Below are 17,471 nucleotides of genomic sequence, written 5' to 3'. Positions count from 1 at the left end.
AACAGCTGGGGAAAAAAAGGAACTAAAATGTTTGCAGGCAGAGGTGGGGAGTTTCTAAAAGGCTTCATGAAAAACAGACATCAAAGCATTTTAACCACTATGTCAAAAAATGACATATCAAAACACATCAAAAGTACTAAAGGTGTCAAGTGTCCAAGTAGCAAATTTATACTTCCTCAGTCCATAATTATGTCACTGCTGCTATCTCTTGAGCCTCTCAGGCTTCAGGTGTTTTTTAATCCTCAACTCCACCTTCTGACATCTCTTGATAATATGAGAACATGAATTATCTTGTATAAAGTGAGGAGAGAAAGGAAGTTTTGTTTCACTGGTTATGAAGCAAAGGCTCCCAGGTGACCTTATTGATGATAGCGTGTCCAGAGCAGGGCCACGAGGATGCTCAGAGGCTGCAGTAGCTCTGCTGTGAGCACAGACTGAAAGAGTTGGGGCTGTTCAGTCTGGAGAAGAGGAGGCTCCCAGGGGACCTTCTTGTGGCCTTCCAGGATCTGAAGGGGGGCTACAAAACAGCAGTGGAGGGACTTTTTAGGCTGTCAGGGAGTGACAGGACTGGTGGAACAGAGCAAAGTTGGAGGTGGGGAGATTCAGACTGGACACGAGGAGGAAGTTGTTGAGCATGAGAGTGGTGAGAGGCTGGACTGGGTTGCCCAGGGAGGTGGTTGAGGCCCCATGGCTGGAGGTGTTTAAGGCCAGGCTGGCTGAGGCTGTGGGCAGCCGACTCTAGGATAGGGTGTCCCTGCCCATGGCAGTGGGGTTAGAACTAGATGGTCCTTGTGGTCCCGTCCAACCCTGACTGATTCTATGAACTTACAGGCATAAAACTAAGGGCACAAGAATTCAAGTCAGAAAATATTTTCTTTCTTTTTCCAGTCAGCTTATTCTGGCCTCCTGAATCAGCACTTCCAGCACAGGGAGTTGGTGTACTTTTGATCATTTGCAATCAACAAGAGTTAGCTTGGCCCCAGTTTGCAAACAGAGTACATCATTCTCCCTTCCTTCTGAAGAAACACTGTACAAAATTCAGTGACTTATGACATTTTCCTTTGGGAAATATAAACACTAAGCAAGCATTGCAGGATGCTTTGCATTAAAGACTCAGTTAATATTTTGATATGTTTCAAGAGGAGGAGTAGAAAATAATCCTAATAGACTTAAATAAGAATTTACTGGTGAGAAGTAATTGGCCTCAAGTTGTGTCAGAGAAGGTTTAAGTTGGATATTAGGAAAAAATTCTTCCCTGAAAGAGTGATCAGCATTGGAACAGGCTGCCCAGGGAGGTGGTGAAGTCACTATCCCTGGAGGTGTTGAAGAAACATGGCACTTTGGGTCGTTGCTTAGCGGGCATGGTGATGTTGCATGAAGGTTGGACTTGAAGATCTCAGAGCTCTTTCCCAATCTCAATAATTCTATGAATAAGAAAATTAGATTTTTCTACTGCAGAAAAACTTTCTGCTGACTTCATATAAATTACTGTCCCATTGCCAGTTCTTTTCAAAGTAGTTTTACTACAAGAGAGGTACAGCCATTATTTTAGAACTCTAGCTAAGAGCAGATGAATTCAACATGAATATACTTATCAGTTATGACTCAAAGTACATTAGATAAGCTTCCTCTGCATTACAGCTGTCTGAGCATAAAGACACTGGGTGCCTACAACAGCACATTAGCTTGAATTGAGGAGCTGAATCTCCTGGTTGGCCTTCCTTCCTTCAGTCTGGTTTGCAGCATGGAATGATTTTAGAGCAAAAAGCTGGAAGAATTTTTGATGAAACCAAACCAGATGATATGTTGCAGGAACACAATAACAATCTTGCCACAAACTGGCAGCCAGCCCATGGGAACTTCACTGTGAAGTCTACAGCTTCCTGAAGGGAGGTTGTAGCCAGGTGGGGTTGGTCTCTTCTGCCAGGCAAGCAGCAACAGAACATAGGGGACACAGTCTCAAGTTGTGGCAGGGGAGGTCTAGGCTGGATGTTAGGAGGTAGTTCCTGGCAGAGAGAGTGATTGGCATTGGAATGGGCTGCCCAGGGAGGTGGTGGAGGCACCGTTCCTGGAGGTGTTGAAGAAAATCCTGGCTGGGGCACTTAGTGCCATGGTCTGGTTGATTGTCTAGGGCTGGGTGCTAGGTTGGACTGGATGAGCTTGGAGGTCTCTTCCCAACCTGGTTGATTCTATGATTCTATGAACACATGTAAGGGATTTTTTGCACTAAGCTCTTCAGTCCTTTCAGGCTGCTAGAGAGCACTGGATGAGGAAACAGACACAGTGGCCAAAGAACAGACAACCTGGAGAGCTGGTAAGCACCACACAACACTAATGTTGTCTAAGCGCTACTATTCAGCCTTCCCTTAACGCTGACAATCTGAGGCATTGAGTGGCGCTGCACAGTGCTGCTGCAGGTTCTGCCTTTATTCCAGATGACATGCCCACCTGGATGAACCAGTCCTCTTGGCTTCATCTGCTGAACAGCAGAAAGGAACCTGTCACGTGGTTTTATCACTTGGTGCTCACTACACAGATTGCACAAAGGGCATTTGGTAGAAGGGTAAAGGTACATATTGGTGCAAGGTTAAGGCTAAAAGGAGATGATTTCTTAATGGCTGATGGTCGTTAAGAGGGACTATGTCCCTCAAAAGAGGCTCACTTATTATTGGAGAAGCTACAATAATGCAAACCCACTATCAGTTGAAGACATTGCAATTACAATTATGGTTTGCAGTTTCTAATCCTCACTATTGCTGTTAGGAGCAATATTCTAAAGATATATAAGTGAACACTCCTCATAACGTGTAAGAGAATGATAATTAGGGCCTGGTTCATCCTGAGCAGTGCCAGTTTGTGAAATCACTTCTTGAAGTCACTGTACTGGGCAGAATAATTTTGAAAAGAAAGAAAGAGCAGATGGGTAGTGTGAGCTGGCACAGACGTGTCTCTCAGCATCTTCTGGCCTCTGCCATAGAGATCAGTAGTCCCCTTTGGCCTTCAAACCCATCAAAAACATTCACATCCCACCAAGCCTTGATGGCTTTGTCACAGAATTCTTTTTCACTGGTTTGATGTTTTCTTCTGCAATGATCTGATTGTCACTAAGTGCATAATGACCCTTTTTAATGTGAAATCACTGATTCCATGCAACAGGCACTGTTTTGTTTTGAATGGAGTTTGCCTGAGGGACAGCACCTATCTCTACAAGACCTGCCATTGTCTATCAGCTGTCACCGTCATCCTCTTCCTTTAGAGAACTCTCTTTACATTAACTACCCCATCATGCTAAATGATTAGCCTGGCTCCTTACTCCTTTGTAGAGGTCCAGGAGTTGTTAAATAATAACTTTCTGTGATGGGCTTATTTCCTGCTTCACTTGAAGAGGACAAAGTGCGTCAAAGCTGTGGCAAACTTTGAAGTACCAAAGTGCCACCCTGCAGCTAACAATTTCTGTGTGAATGCCTGTGACTTCAGTCTGATTTGGAAAACACGTGTGTGATGATTCAGATCATGGATTTCTGGTGGAGAATGTTTCATGCAGCATTAGAAAGGATGATATCAAAGTTGCTGAAAGCAACCAGGTGTCACATCCCATTATACACCTTGATAATGCCTTGATTTCCTGTAGGATATACTCCTCTGAAGAGCAGAATTTGTCAGAGCTTTAGAGGCACTTGGAGAAACCAGTAATTTTGTAGGGGTAACATGCCCTGGCCACAGTTGTTATTCTGGTTTGGGGAAAGAAATGTGCTGAAATTATCACTTCCCACTTCTGTGGAACTAGAAAAGATCTGGAGGAGATTGTTTCGTGCTCATGCTGGCTATTAGGCAGCCTGCCTTGGAAGAAACATGAAAAGCTGCCATATACTCACAAACAGTGGCCAAGCATAGGAACAGGCTGCCCAGGAAGGTGGTGGAGTCACCATCCCTGGGGGTATTAAAAAAACTTGTAGACATAGCACATTTTGACATGGTTTGATGGGCATGGTTGTGCTGGGTTAATGGTTGGTCTAGACAATAGAATCAACCAGGTTGGAAGAGACTTCCAAGATCATCCAGTCCAACCTAGCACCCAGCCCTAGACAATCAACTACACCATGGCACTAAGTGCATCATACAGGATTTTCTTCAACACCTCCAGGGATAGCAACTCCACCACCTCCCTGGGCAGCCCATTCCAATGCCAATCACTCTCTGCCAACAACTTCCTCCTAACATCCAGCCTAGACCTCCCCTGACACAACTTGAGACTGTGTCCCCTTGTTCTGTTGCTGCTTGCCTGGCAGAAGAGATCAACAACAGCAATGAGCTCTGCCCTGAGCCTCCTCTTCTGTAGGCTGCACACCCCCAGCTCCCTCAGCCTCTCCTCACAGGGCTGTGCTCCAGGCCCCTCAGCAGCTTTGTTGCCCTTCTCTGGACACCTGCTAGTATCTCAGCATGTCTCTTCAATTGAGAAGCCCAGAACTGGACACAGTACTCAAGGTGTGGCCTGTCCAGTATTGAGGAAAGGGGAAGAAAAACCTCCCTTATCCTACTGGCCACACTGTTGCTGACCCAGATCAGGATGCCACTGATCTCAGGGCTCAATGATTCTCTGATTGTATTCTAGGATCTGGCCAATGAACACATGGTCTAAAATACTGAGCACGTACTTGGCAAAAGCTCCAGTCCAGGGCTCCTTATCGCCACTTCCTTCCACGTATCACCTTCACCTTTGTCTTCTGCAAGCCAACACTCCATGGGCAGACAGATCTCATCCGAAAGAGGGACTGCTCTTTTAAGCCTGAGTCGCTTCAAGTACCAGCTGGGATCACTTCCAGCGTTGTCATGGCCGATGCGGATTTTGTACAGCTGCCCAAGATCTCCAAGATTAACCTGTAAAGGCAAAATAAAACATCCTGGGCTTTAATAACACACAACAATGATGTTTTTTAGCAATCCTTCTTAGGCTGAGTGTGCAAACGAAATGGGGAGCTAACATAACTGAGAGTAATGGAGTGGTTTAGCAAATGAAGCCTCCATATACAACGAATCCCAAAGCTATCAAGCAAAAGCATACGGAGCAGGCTGCAAGTGTAATTTTATTGACTTCAGGACCCTATTGTTTAAAGTGACTAAAGGGCTTAAATAATCCAGTCTGGTTTTAAATCTCTTTACGGAGCCAAGTCTGTGGTGTTCAAGTGTAAATCTCTATTTCTAGACAAATACTTTAACAAGCAGAAATAACTTCAGTCATTGCTGCATGAAATAAAGTATTTTGCAGTCCATACAGTTGCCATCAGCAGAGCCCTATTAACTATTCCTGCCACTTACCAGCCTGCTATGGCTCACTTTTCTCTTTGTCTTCTATTTTTATGTGCATTGGTGTCAGAGTTAGCCATTTCTTTAAGTGTAATGCCACACTGCAGCAAATTTAAACAATAAAACATGATTATGTCACATTGAACTCCACAGCCCTCTAAGAAAAGCCACTTTGGTCTTTAGGCTGCAGAAGTTTTCTGAGCATTTCTAACAGCAGGGACCTAAACACAAAAGCAGGGTTAAGCACTTTCTATTTTAGTGGTGCATTTGAAAGCTCGTGATATTGAGGTGGGAAAAACAAAACAAAAACAAAACACAGAGGAAAAAGAGAAGAGAAAATAGCTGCTTCTTTTACCATTGCACTAATTTTGTGTTTTTTAGCATCAAAACAAAAACCAGACTGATGAACAGCATCAACATTGCCTCAGTGACCTGAATCACCATGAAGGATGAGCTCAGATTTGTGTGTGTTTGGGGGTTTATTGTGTCTGTTCTGGAAGGTAGTATTAGTAAGTCATAGAATCAACCAGGTTGGAAGAGACCTCCAAGATCATCCAGTCCATCCATCATCCAGCCCTGGCCAATCAACCAGACCATAACACTAAGTGCCTCATCCAAGCTTTGCTTGAACACCTCCAGGAATGGCAACTCCACCACCTCCCTGGGCAGCTCATTCCAATGCCAATCACTCTCTCTGCCAACAACTTCCTCCTAACATCCAGACTAGACCTGCCCTGGCACAACTTGAGACTGTGCCCCCTTGTTCTGTTGCTGCTTGCCTGGCAGAAGAGCCCAACCCCACCTGGCTACAGCCTCCCTGCAGGCAGCTGCAGGCAGCAATGAGCTCTGCCCTGAGCCTCCTCTGCTGCAGGCTGCACCCCCCCAGCTCCCTCAGCCTCTCCTCACAGGGCTGTGCTCCAGGCCCCTCAGCAGCTTTGTCGCCGTCCTGTGGACACCTTCCACATCTCAACATCTCTCTTGAACTGAGGAGCCCAGAACTGGACACAGCACTCAAGGGGTGGCCTGACCAGTGTTGTGTACAAGGGCAGAGTAACCTCCCTTATCCTACTGGCCACACTGTTCCTGATCCAGGCCAGGATACCATTGGCTCTCCTGGCCACCTGGGCATACTGCTGGCTCATGTTCTGTCTGTTTCAGAGTGAGACTTTCTCCTTCAATGTTCTGTGCTAATGAAGACTGCAAGGTATGTTCCTTTTCTCTGTGGAGCTGGGAGGTGTCAGAGACACTGGAAACATACTCCTGTCATACTCTTTTGTTGAGGTGCCTTACTACAGTCTGGTGTAACACTGACATTTCTTGCTCGTGAGGACTGTCACAGAAGAGCCTAACTGATCATCACTGCCTTGCATCCTTGAAGCAAGCCTGGCACAACTCTGTCTCTTAGGATGTTATGATGACATATGCCGGTGGTATAAAAGTCTGAACAGGACTGTATTTTATGGATGTTCTTGGAGAAAAACAAATGAACAAGCAAGCAAACAAACAAACAAACCAACCAACCCCACAAACAACCAGAAAAGAAAAAAAAAAAACAAACATGTTTATTCTTGAGTGGAAATTAAGGCAAGAATCTGAATAGCAGAAAGCCTATCAGCAGCTTTTCTTTTGGTGGTGGTTTTTGTACAAGCAAAAGCAACATTTTCATTAAACAATTTCATTAGAAAACTTGGCCTGACTGTTTCAAACTGAAGCTTAACAAATCCCATCTTTTCCAACTTGTCTCCAAGCACAAGTTGAAAGCCAGGTTTATCAGCAAGATCCTAAAAAAGGATGCAAGGACTGAACTTTATTTCCTTTGCTAAATGGGCTAGGCAAATACTCTTTTCAGTCCCTACCTATGATATCTTGAGTGAAAACAGCACGACCTATTTTCAGGTACTTGAGATGTTTAAATAAGTGAAAAGCAAAGTAAGAGTTCCTCAGCTTAAGAAAAGACAATTCAGAGGAAAGATGCTTTGGTAAAAGGATGGGAAGAATATATGTAAATTACTCCATTTCTCTTTTATATACTGGAATAAGCAAAATAATGGCACTGCTTTCCTGTTGTGCAGAAAATATCCTCCAATCTCCTTGAAATAAGCTCAGGCTAGCATGACAATCGTTCGGATAAGTCAACAGCTACACCAAAATCCCAATCTCTAATGCTATCACCAGAGGCTGTGCTTGACAGACAGTTATTAATTTCAAGTAAAATCATCTCATTAACAGAATTTCAGAGAAATCATGTGCAGCAGCTGCATTCCCAAAAGCAAGAGAAATCATTGACTGCATCAGTTTAACTGCTGCCTATAATGGAGAAATCTTCAGCAGCAGAAGATGTTCTTTAATTGCGAGCAGGCAGCTGGTACACGCTGCCAAGAATACCGTAAGTAATGTGCCAGTAAAGTACTCAGGGTCCACCCAGGGTGCTTGCATTATCTACATGTCTGAATTCAGCCCAATTTGTTAATTGTGGCCAGGCTTGCATGCTTATAGGCTAAGTCAAGAATTAGACTAGGTCACAGGTGCTTAAGTGTCATAGAAACTGAAGAGCCTCATGGAGAAAGGGGACACAGGCATGTAAGGAGTAGGATTAAAGGCAATGCAAAAATTGTTAGTATTTTTTCCTTCAGTTCTTATATTCTCTGACCACAAACACGAGTAAACAAGTATTGCTTACTGCACAGCAATGGTTAAACACTCCATTTTCCAATCCACTCAAGCTCTTTTCATCCTGTAGCTAGTCCTGTGTCAATACTCACTTGACCTTCCAGTACAGACTAACAATGTGCTACTACACTCTAAGATAGACATCAGTTATCTGTTCCCATGTTAATTAGAGAAAAGAAATGTCACATTATTGTTACCTACTAAACAATAGTGTTGAGAGATAGCTTGGGGTATTTTTGCCACCTTAGAATAATAGAATGGTTTGTGTTGGAAGGGACCTCCAAAGGTCATCTAGTCCAATCACCCTGCAGTCATCAGGGTCATCCTTCACTGGATTAGGTTTCTCAGAGCTTTGTCAACCCTGACCTTGAATACCTCCAGGGATGGGGTCTCAACTACCTCCCTGAGCAACCTGTTTCAGTGTTCCACTTGAAGAATCATAGAATCAACCAGCTTGGAAGAGACCTCCAAGATTATCCAGCCCAATCTAGCACCCAGCCCTAGACAATCAACCAGACCATGGCACTAAGTGCCCCAGCCAGGCTTTGCTTGGACACCTCCAGGGATGGTGACTCCACCACCTCCCTGGGCAGCCCACTCCAATGCAAATCACTCTCTCTGGCAAGAGCTTCCTCCTAACATCCAGCCTAGACCTCCCCTGGCACAACTTGAGGCTGTGTCCCCTTGTTCTGTTGCTGCTTGCCTGTCAGAAGAGAACAACTCCCAAAACAGCCACCTGAAGCCTACACCAAGGCTAAACAAACAAGATAGCCAGGTAGAGAGGACTGTGTCAAGAGAGCCAGACAGGGGGTTTTAATATGTATTCATCTCAGACTTGTGTTGCCATTGGGTGGGGGGAAAAAAAGTGTATAGATACGAAAGATTAAACCTGAAATGGAGCAGAAAGTTCTCTCACAACACCTTAAAAGAGAAAAGCACACATAACATGTATATAGAATCCACCCTGCAGAATGGCTGCACAGGTAACGCCATGATCAATTGCTTTCCTTCCTTGAAGATGAGATGGATTGTGCTTCTCTTCAACACCCTGACTTCTTTATAATCCTTCTATGTTGCTTGCTTGAAACAAGCCAAATTTTGCTTCATGCAGAGCCTGTAGCTGATGGAGATTATTTTATGCACCCCTGTCTTTATCTCAGTGAGGAATGAAGTTCACGTTGTTATCAAATAAATTTTGTTGAGAGATGGACAGTTTCAAGTGGAGTTAAAGCTAAGAGTATGACTGGTTTATGCTGCCTTAAGTGTATCTGACTAAATGCATCTGGTCCAAAACGGTCATCATGGCAAGCAGGACAGCTGGAAAATAGCAGGCCAGGCGCTAAGCCCAGTTTTGGGGCACTGCCAGTCGCATGGTTAAGAGAGTGGGTAGTTATTTTAGTGCATGTGGTCACTTCTCCAGTTTCTCACTCAGAAAGAGTTCTCACTGAGCTCATTACAGGCTTTTTTTACTTGAACAATGGTAAGAAAAGCATGAAAATGGATTTGTTTCAACCTATTTTTATAACATTGGGTTTTCTCCTCGCTGCTTCTCATTTTACTTTAGAGATCTCAGCTTTGACTGATAAAAAAAAAATCAAATGAGTGCAGGAATTAAAGACACGTGGTAAAACTTGACAGATTCTGACAGTCCATAGGGCTGATTCTAAAGGAAGGAAGTCTTGTGCAGTGTGGCTGGAGAGCTGCCTGGCAGAAAGGGATCTGGGGGTTGTAATAGAAAGGAGATGAATATGAGCCAGCAGTGTGCCCAGGCAGCCAAGAAGACCAATGGCATTCTGGCTGGGATTAAAATGCTGTGGTCAGCAGTAGGGAGGTAATTGTGCCCTTGTACTTGGCTTTGGTGAGGCCACACCTCGTGTTTAGTTTTAGGCACCGCAGTACAAGAGATGTGGAATTGCTGGAGCAGGTCCAGGGGAGGGCAACAAAACTGGGGAAGGGTCTGGAGAATAAATCATATGAGGAGCAACTAAGGGAGCTGAGGATGGTTAGTTTGAAACAGAGGAGGCTGAGGGCAGACCTCATTGCTGTCTACAGCTACCTGAAGAGACATTGTGGAGAGGCTGCTGCTGGGCTCTGCTCAGGTCATTGGAGACAGCACAAGGGGGAATGGCCTCAAGCCAAGGCTGGGGAGGTTTAGATTGGACATTAGGGAAAAGTTTTTCACAGACAGAGTGGTGAGGGACTGGAATGAGCTGCCCAGGGAGGTGATGGAGTCACCCAGCCTGCATGTGTTTAAAGGTGGTTTGGATGTGGTGCTTAGGGCTATGGTTTAGGGTGAACTTTGTAGAGATAATGGTTGGAGCTGGTGATCCTGAGGGGCTTTGCCAACCTGCATATTTCTGTGATTCTTTGATTTTAAATCACTGATATTTAAATCACTGATATATTTATTTAAACAGGAGGGAAACAAATGAAAAACAACAAATAAACTGCTAATGCCTCCATGTGATGTAGCATAGCACAAAGGCACTAGATGAACACAACTCTTTCCAAGCAAGGGACAGCTAACTGGAAGGGAAAAGGGCTTAACACTTGAACAAACTCATGACAGGAACACTATTTATTAAGTTTTATGATCAAGTATCTCTGTAGGTATTAGCAGGAGCCCTGCTTTTTTAGCTACCTCTATTACTCTCTGGCATTTTGCCCCGACAGACTATGGCAGTGTTTATGCAGCTGAAGAAATTTAAATGGTGTAACTGGAGATGACACCAGCTTTAAAAGGCAGAGAAATGGGCTCACAGAGCAATTTTCACACCAGAGATGGATTCCAGTTTCCAATTCTCCTGAAATATCATGAATGCTCCATGTCCCCTGCTTGCAAGTGTGGAACTATCTTCCTTAGAAAGACATCCTCCAACGACAAAATAGAACTTAGGGTGAAAGTGAAGATTGTGAAGATTTCTTAGAGAAAAAAGCTAGCTCTCTTAATAGCTTTATACAGTTCTATTTAAGATAAACCTGACAACATGTTGAGATCAGCATGACCAACACTGCTCTAAAGGGATTGCAGAGCTGATAACGAAGCAAACTCCCAAAGCAAAAGATGGAAGAACTCTTGTTAAGAAGGTGCTGCTCTCGCTAAGGTTAGCACACAGCGTTTTGAAAGCAGATCTACTGAAGCAGTCACTGCTTTTACTGACTTCATTATTACTAGAAAGGCAGAATTTGTACCTGAAGGTATGAAATTATTCTGTATTGAAGTAATAAAAATTGAGAGATTGGAGCTGGCTGTTAGAGAAGATAATACTCTTTGAGTCTTCTGCTTAGTTCTCTTTGACACAGAAGGGAATATTTGGCATGACCAAACATGAAAAGAATGCTTAGAAAGAGAATTTCTTTATCAAACAGTGTGTGTACTCATAAGAGATAATTTGCCATGTTTCAAGGAATGATGATACAGAGCACAGGGGTCTGGAGAATATAATTTACAATACAATTAAAGCTTTGGTGTCTTGAGCAACTCAGTGTACTGCCAGGACCAGTAGTTTGGAAAGACTGAGAAATGCTCAGGGACTGGGATGATACAAGATGAAAATGCAGGAAGCAGACCACAGCTGTGATGAGAGCTGTAAGTTATTGTAGATTGATATCTCTCCATTGGAGGAGGAATGGCTCTCAACAGAAAAATTATGCCCTAAAAACCATGCCTGGATAGAAGCAGAGCAGCAAACCATAGCCAAGAAGTAGCTTCTTTGAACATGCAGGAACAATTACAGAGCAGAAAGGGAAATCTATCAAATTTAAATTCCCTTTCTTTCCATTCCTTTGTTGTTCATCCCTGACTTTCCCATCTGCTAGGAAAAATTGCTAAGTCACAAGGGCAAGCATGGCGCTGTTTATACACAGCTACCTCTTGAGAGCCCAGAACCCCAGACTGCACTCAGGAACAAGACCTCTCCCCATCATCCCACAACTGCAAATTACCTTCAGTGAAGTTCATGTGCTACATGGAGACCTCCAAGGATAAAAAGCCTTGTTATGTTCTAGCTGTGCCATACTGGAGGACAACCCATTCTTCATCTGATTTACAGGCACCTTAATGATAGCCAAAGTTAATGAAGTTACCTCAGCTATATACAGCCATGCAAGCAACATCTAAATCAAGTTCTGGATGAGCAACAACATCTCAGGACAATATAGAGAAGCACCATTGGTTTTAATAACTTTCTCATTCTTTTTAACAGTACTGATTAGTCAAGAGGAGGCTGAGACCTCATGCTGTCTACAGCTACCTGAAAGGACATTGCAGACAGGCTGCTGCAGGTCTCTTCTCACAGGTAAATAGTGATAGAACAATAGGGAATGGCCTCAAGCTTAGACTGGACATTAGGAAACATTTTTTTCCCCAGCAAGAGTGGTCATGCATTGGAATGGGCTGCCCAGGGAGGTGGTGGTGTCATCAACCCTGGATGTGCTCAAAAGTCATTTGGCTGTGGTGCTTAGAGATATGGTTTAGGGTGAACTTGTTTAAGGGGGGAGGGGGAGGTATAGAAAAGGGAAGCAAAATTATTTTACCTGTTCTTTTCTTTCTCTCTTCATTGACCACCACCGACTGAAAGTTATGCAAATGGATTTGAGAATAGTGTGGCCATCCTTGAAGCTTTGGTGGTGAGATTAGAATCATAGAATCAACCAGTAGAATAGGGACAATGGCTGAACTTGGTGATCCTGAGGGGCTTTTCCAACCTGAATGTCAATCACTCTCTCTATGAAGAGATTCCTCCTAACATCCAGCCTAGACCTCCCCTGATCAACACAAAGAAGAGGCAAAGAAAGGTTTTTCTGCTTCTGCAAGATGAACACCATCTGGCTCCAAGTGGCACATCAAGCAGATGCAGGTATGAGGCAGACTCTGAGAGGCATGCCTGCTTGATGCTGTTCTGCATACATTTGTTGATTCAAACCTCACCATCATGACAGTCAGCTGCTTTCTCAGAAACACTTAATGATCCTCACATCTTGCTCAGAGTCCTTTCTATTACCACTTTGATGCAGTTCTGAGAAAAGCTATTTTGCATCTGGTTTGAATTCTCCAATGCCTATATAACAGCCATCCCATACCTTAAATGTATCTTCACTGCTTGGATTAAACAGCTGGTGTTTCCCTGATCCCAAAATAATAGGACCAGAAGCTTTGTTTTCTCCATAAGCATAAAGGGATACTGTTGCTGTTGTGCCAGCTGTTTCCAAATCCCCAGTGACTACAGTAATCTTCCAGTCTCCTTCTGTAAAGAGAAAAATAAAAACAAAATGCTTTTAGAACTGTTACTGATATGCAGAAACATACTTGAAAGATAAATAAAAGCAGAGTTTAGCCCAGGGACTGTGACTGCTATGCACCTAAAACATAAAGATGCTGGGAGAGGCAACAGAAGACTGGCTAAGCACCACATCACCCACACTCATCTTAGGCAACTTGTGCAACTTCAAAGATTTAGGAGGCTTGCAGAGTGCTAAAGCTGGAAATACAAACACAGAGCCTAGAGAGCTTTCTAGTGATAATCTTGTGGGTCACCACAGAAAAAGCCCAAACTCCAGAATTTGGATTATAGCAACTGTATTGGTCTGATTTAAGCTTCCCAGAGACTCAAAATACCTAACAGAACAATACATTAATAGGATGCTTCCCCCTCTCCCCCTTATGGAAAGAAAGGAATTAGAGGTAGAGGGGAGCAAGGGGTAGAACACCCAAAGAATTGTCTTGCTTTGGTTTGGAGGTTAAAAGAAAAACTTCAATAAATAAAAGGTATTTAGGGAAAGGGGAGTTACAAAGGGGTATAGGGAAGGGAAACAAGATACAAAATATATATAGAACCAGACTGATGGCCATGGATGGAGGTAGATTCAGGAAAGGGGAGTGCACCGTGTGGTAGAGTGGCCACGTGGCAAGACAAGAGCAGCAGGAACAAGGCTGGTGCTAGCAGGCAGGCAGGGAGGGCAAAGAGAAAGAGAAACAGGAAGCTCCTCTGGTTTTGTAGGGGAAATAGACGGGAAGTGGGAGTGAGCTAACCACTACACCTGGGGTCAGGTTCAGACCACCCCCAGGGAGGAGTCAGAAGGACAGTGTGGACAGTAGGGCAAGGGAGGATATTTTTCCCTTGTACTCAACACTGATCAGGCCACATCTTGAGTGCTGTGTCCAGTTCTGGGCTCCTCAATTCAAGAGAGATGTTGCAGTACTGGAAGGTGTCCACAGGAGGGCGACAAAGCTGCTGAGGGGCCTGGAGCACAGCCCTGTGAGGAGAGGCTGAGGGAGCTGGGGGGGTGCAGCCTGCAGAAGAGGAGGCTCAGGGCAGACCTCATTGCTGTCTGCAACTCCCTGAAGGGAGGCTGTAGCCAGGTGGGGTTGGGCTCTTCTCCCAGGCAAGCAGCACCAGAACAAGGGGACACAGCCTCAAGTTGTGGCAGGGGAGGTCTAGGCTGGATGTTAGGAGGAAGTTGTTGGCAGAGAGAGTGATTGGCATTGGAATGAGCTGCTCAGGGAGGTGGTGGATTTGCCGTCTCTGGAGGTGTTGAAGCAAAGCTTGGATGAGGCACTTAGTGCCATGGTGTAGTTGATTGGCTAGGGCTGGGTGCTAGGTTGGACTGGATGATCCTGGAGGTCTCTTTCAACCTGATTGAGTCTATGATTCTATGACCTGGGGTAAGGTTCAGACCACCCCCAGGAGGGTTAACCCTTTACACCAACATATACAGCCAATAAATATAACAGAGGGGGTGGGGAGAGGAAAGCATGAAGGCATCCCAATTAAGTACAATTCCCTCTCATTTGATGTCGATGTGACATGTCAACAACATCTCTGTTTGCTTGGATGGAGGAATGACATTGAGATTAGCACGAGAGAGGAAAACAGAAGATATTTTGGAGGAAATCCTAACACCAGGACTCGTTAGAAAATTATTTTCTCTAAAGCTTCCCTGATAATAAAATGTCATCTCTGCCAGCACACAATGCACACAGGTTATTTAAATACCTGAAAGCAGAGGAATAGAAATCCTATTTTAAAAAAAGAAAAAGAGAGAGAGAAGAATTCATAATTGGAAAATGCATTTCTGCATCTGAAAGGCTGGGATCACACACTCTCCACCCCTCTATTGATTGCAGCTTTTGCCTCTAAGAAGCAACTTCCACTTAGTGACTTAAATTCATTCTGTGCAAGGCGAACGCTAAATGAAATAGCAGCCTGCAGTGGAAAATTAAAGCCACAGTGCACACTGCAGCTTTATTAACAGACAACTGTCTGCTAATACCTGCATGAATTAAACCTATTGTCTGACAGAAGTATTTATCCTGGGCTAGCCCCATTATCTCTCAGACATTTGTCTCCACAAAGAGGGAACTGGAGCAGAAGTTTGAGCTCCTCTTTTCCAAATCTTTTGAGGTCTGGCTGCTGCCTGGGTTTAGAAGGTGAGAGTGTTTTTAAACTGCACATAAAGACACAGCTGGGAATTCAGAAAACACCAACAGCTTGTCTGGTTTGATCAAACCTGGCCAGCAGGTTGAGGGAAGTGATTCTTTCCTGGCATTCCATGCTGGTAAAACCTAATCTGCAGCATTGTAGCTATCTGTGAGAATCTCAGCACAAACCAGACATGGATGAGCTCAAATGGGTTGAGAGAAGGATCATGACAATGACTAGAGGGATGTAACATCTTTACCACAATGAAAAAATAGTACAGTTTGGAGAAGAAGCTTTCAGGGAGATCTTACTGCAGTCTTTCAATATAGAAAAGAATCACAGAATATCAGGGGCTGGAAGGGACCTTGAAAGATCATCTGGTTCAGCCCTACTGCTAGAGCAGGATCACCCAGAGCAGATCACACAGGAACACATCCAGATGGTTCTTGAATATCCCCAGAGAGGGAGACTCCACAACCCCCCTGGGCAGCCTGTTCCAGTGCTCTCTCACCCTCACAGGGAAAAAATTCTTCCTCAGCCTCACATGGAACCTCATGTGCTTGAACTTCCACTCACTGCCCCTTGTCCTGCCACTGGGCATCACCCAGCAGAGCCTGGCTCCAGTCTCCTGGCACTCACTCCTTATATAGTTACAAACATTAAAAGCCAAGATGAACAAATGTGAAATTGTAAGCAAAACAGAAAATTAGAACAGAATAGAGTCAACCAGGTTGGAAGAGACCTCCGAGATCATCCAGTCCAACCTAGCACCCAGCCCTAGCCAATCAATCAGACCATGGCACTAAGTGCCTCAGCCAGGCTTTTCTTCAACACCTCCAGGGATGGCAAATCCACCACCTCCCTGGGCAGCCCATTCCAATGTCAATCACTCTCTCTGACAACAACTTCCTCCTAACATCCAGCCTAGACCTCCCCTGCCACAACTTCAGACTGTGTCCCCTTGTTCTGTTGCTGCTTGCCTGGCAGAAGACACCAACCCCACCTGGCAACAGCCTCCCTTCAGGTAGTTGTAAACAGCAACGAGGTCTGCCCTGAGCCTCCTCTGCTGCAGGCTGCACACCCCCATCTTCCTCAGCCTCTCCTCACAGGGCTGTGCTCCAGGCCCCTCACAGCTTCATTGCCCTTCTGTGGCCACCTTCCAGCACCTCAACATCTCTCTTGAATTGAGGAGCCCAGAACTGGACACAGCTCTCAAGATGTGTCCTGACCAGTGCTGAGCACAAGGACAGAATAACCTCCCTTGTCCTGCTGGCCACACTGCTTCTGATCCAGGCCAGGATGCCATTGGCTCTCCTGGCCACCTGGGCACACTGCTGGCTCATCTTCAGCTACTATCTACCAGCAGCCCCAGGTCCCTTTCTAAACTAATTAAAAACTAATGATGAGAGTAAAAGTCTAGATCTAGCCCAGAAGGAAGAGTCATGGTTTAAACTGTTAACTCTCAACAAGTGAAATTAAGATAGATTAGCAGTAAGTGCTAGGAAATAGGAATTTTCCAACAGACAGAAAATTAAGGTTATGGAAATAAAACTGACAGAATAAAAAAGAAAGCATAAACAAAGTGATTTATTACTTAAATTAGAATGTGAAGTTCAGAGCTTACTAAAATGCTCAAATACTCTGCTTTAATTAATGTTTTAAAATAAATAGAAACAGCAATAGATGTGTAAAGCAATTAGTTCTGAGAGAGAAACAGTTTTCATTAAAGACAGAAGACTGGAGCAGCTCTTACCATTTGCTGCTTCTTGCATTTTCAGCTGTTGATTTATTTGAAATTCTGGGAGGGGAATTAAAAATAAGGCAGTTAAGAAAAGACTCATCCTTTAAGGTTAAAAGAACAGGTTTGAAAGTAGAAATGAAACAGATATTCTGTGATTCTAGTCAATACAAGCAAACTTTCCTTCTCATTTGTTCCTTTATTACTCTCCCTCTATCACCTATACCCATTACACAGTGCAAACACAAAGTGTATTCTCTCAGATATATAGCAAAGGAAGCCACAAAATCATTAACTCTGATATTTAGAATGTGAATTCAGCATAGATTTGTTCAGAG

At 44.2% G+C, this 17,471-nt stretch overlaps 1 protein-coding gene across 1 annotated transcript in view; it reads right to left on the bottom strand.

Moving 5' to 3' along the window:
• Positions 1-17,471, bottom strand: part of RP1 (RP1 axonemal microtubule associated) — a 141,814-nt gene that overhangs the window by 99,490 nt on the left and 24,853 nt on the right. The window contains exons 10-12 of the mRNA XM_064170616.1: positions 17,149-17,193; positions 13,057-13,220; positions 4,656-4,878 (exon numbers count right to left, since the gene is read on the bottom strand). Coding sequence (XP_064026686.1) covers positions 4,656-4,878; positions 13,057-13,220; positions 17,149-17,193 — 432 coding nt within the window. The remainder of the gene's footprint in view (positions 1-4,655; positions 4,879-13,056; positions 13,221-17,148; positions 17,194-17,471) is intronic.

Source organism: Pogoniulus pusillus, chromosome 34, assembly GCF_015220805.1.
Source record: "Pogoniulus pusillus isolate bPogPus1 chromosome 34, bPogPus1.pri, whole genome shotgun sequence".
Classification (NCBI taxonomy): domain Eukaryota; kingdom Metazoa; phylum Chordata; class Aves; order Piciformes; family Lybiidae; genus Pogoniulus; species Pogoniulus pusillus.
Note: the sequence above shows the minus strand (reverse complement) of the source record. Positions and strands in the feature narration are given on the sequence as shown.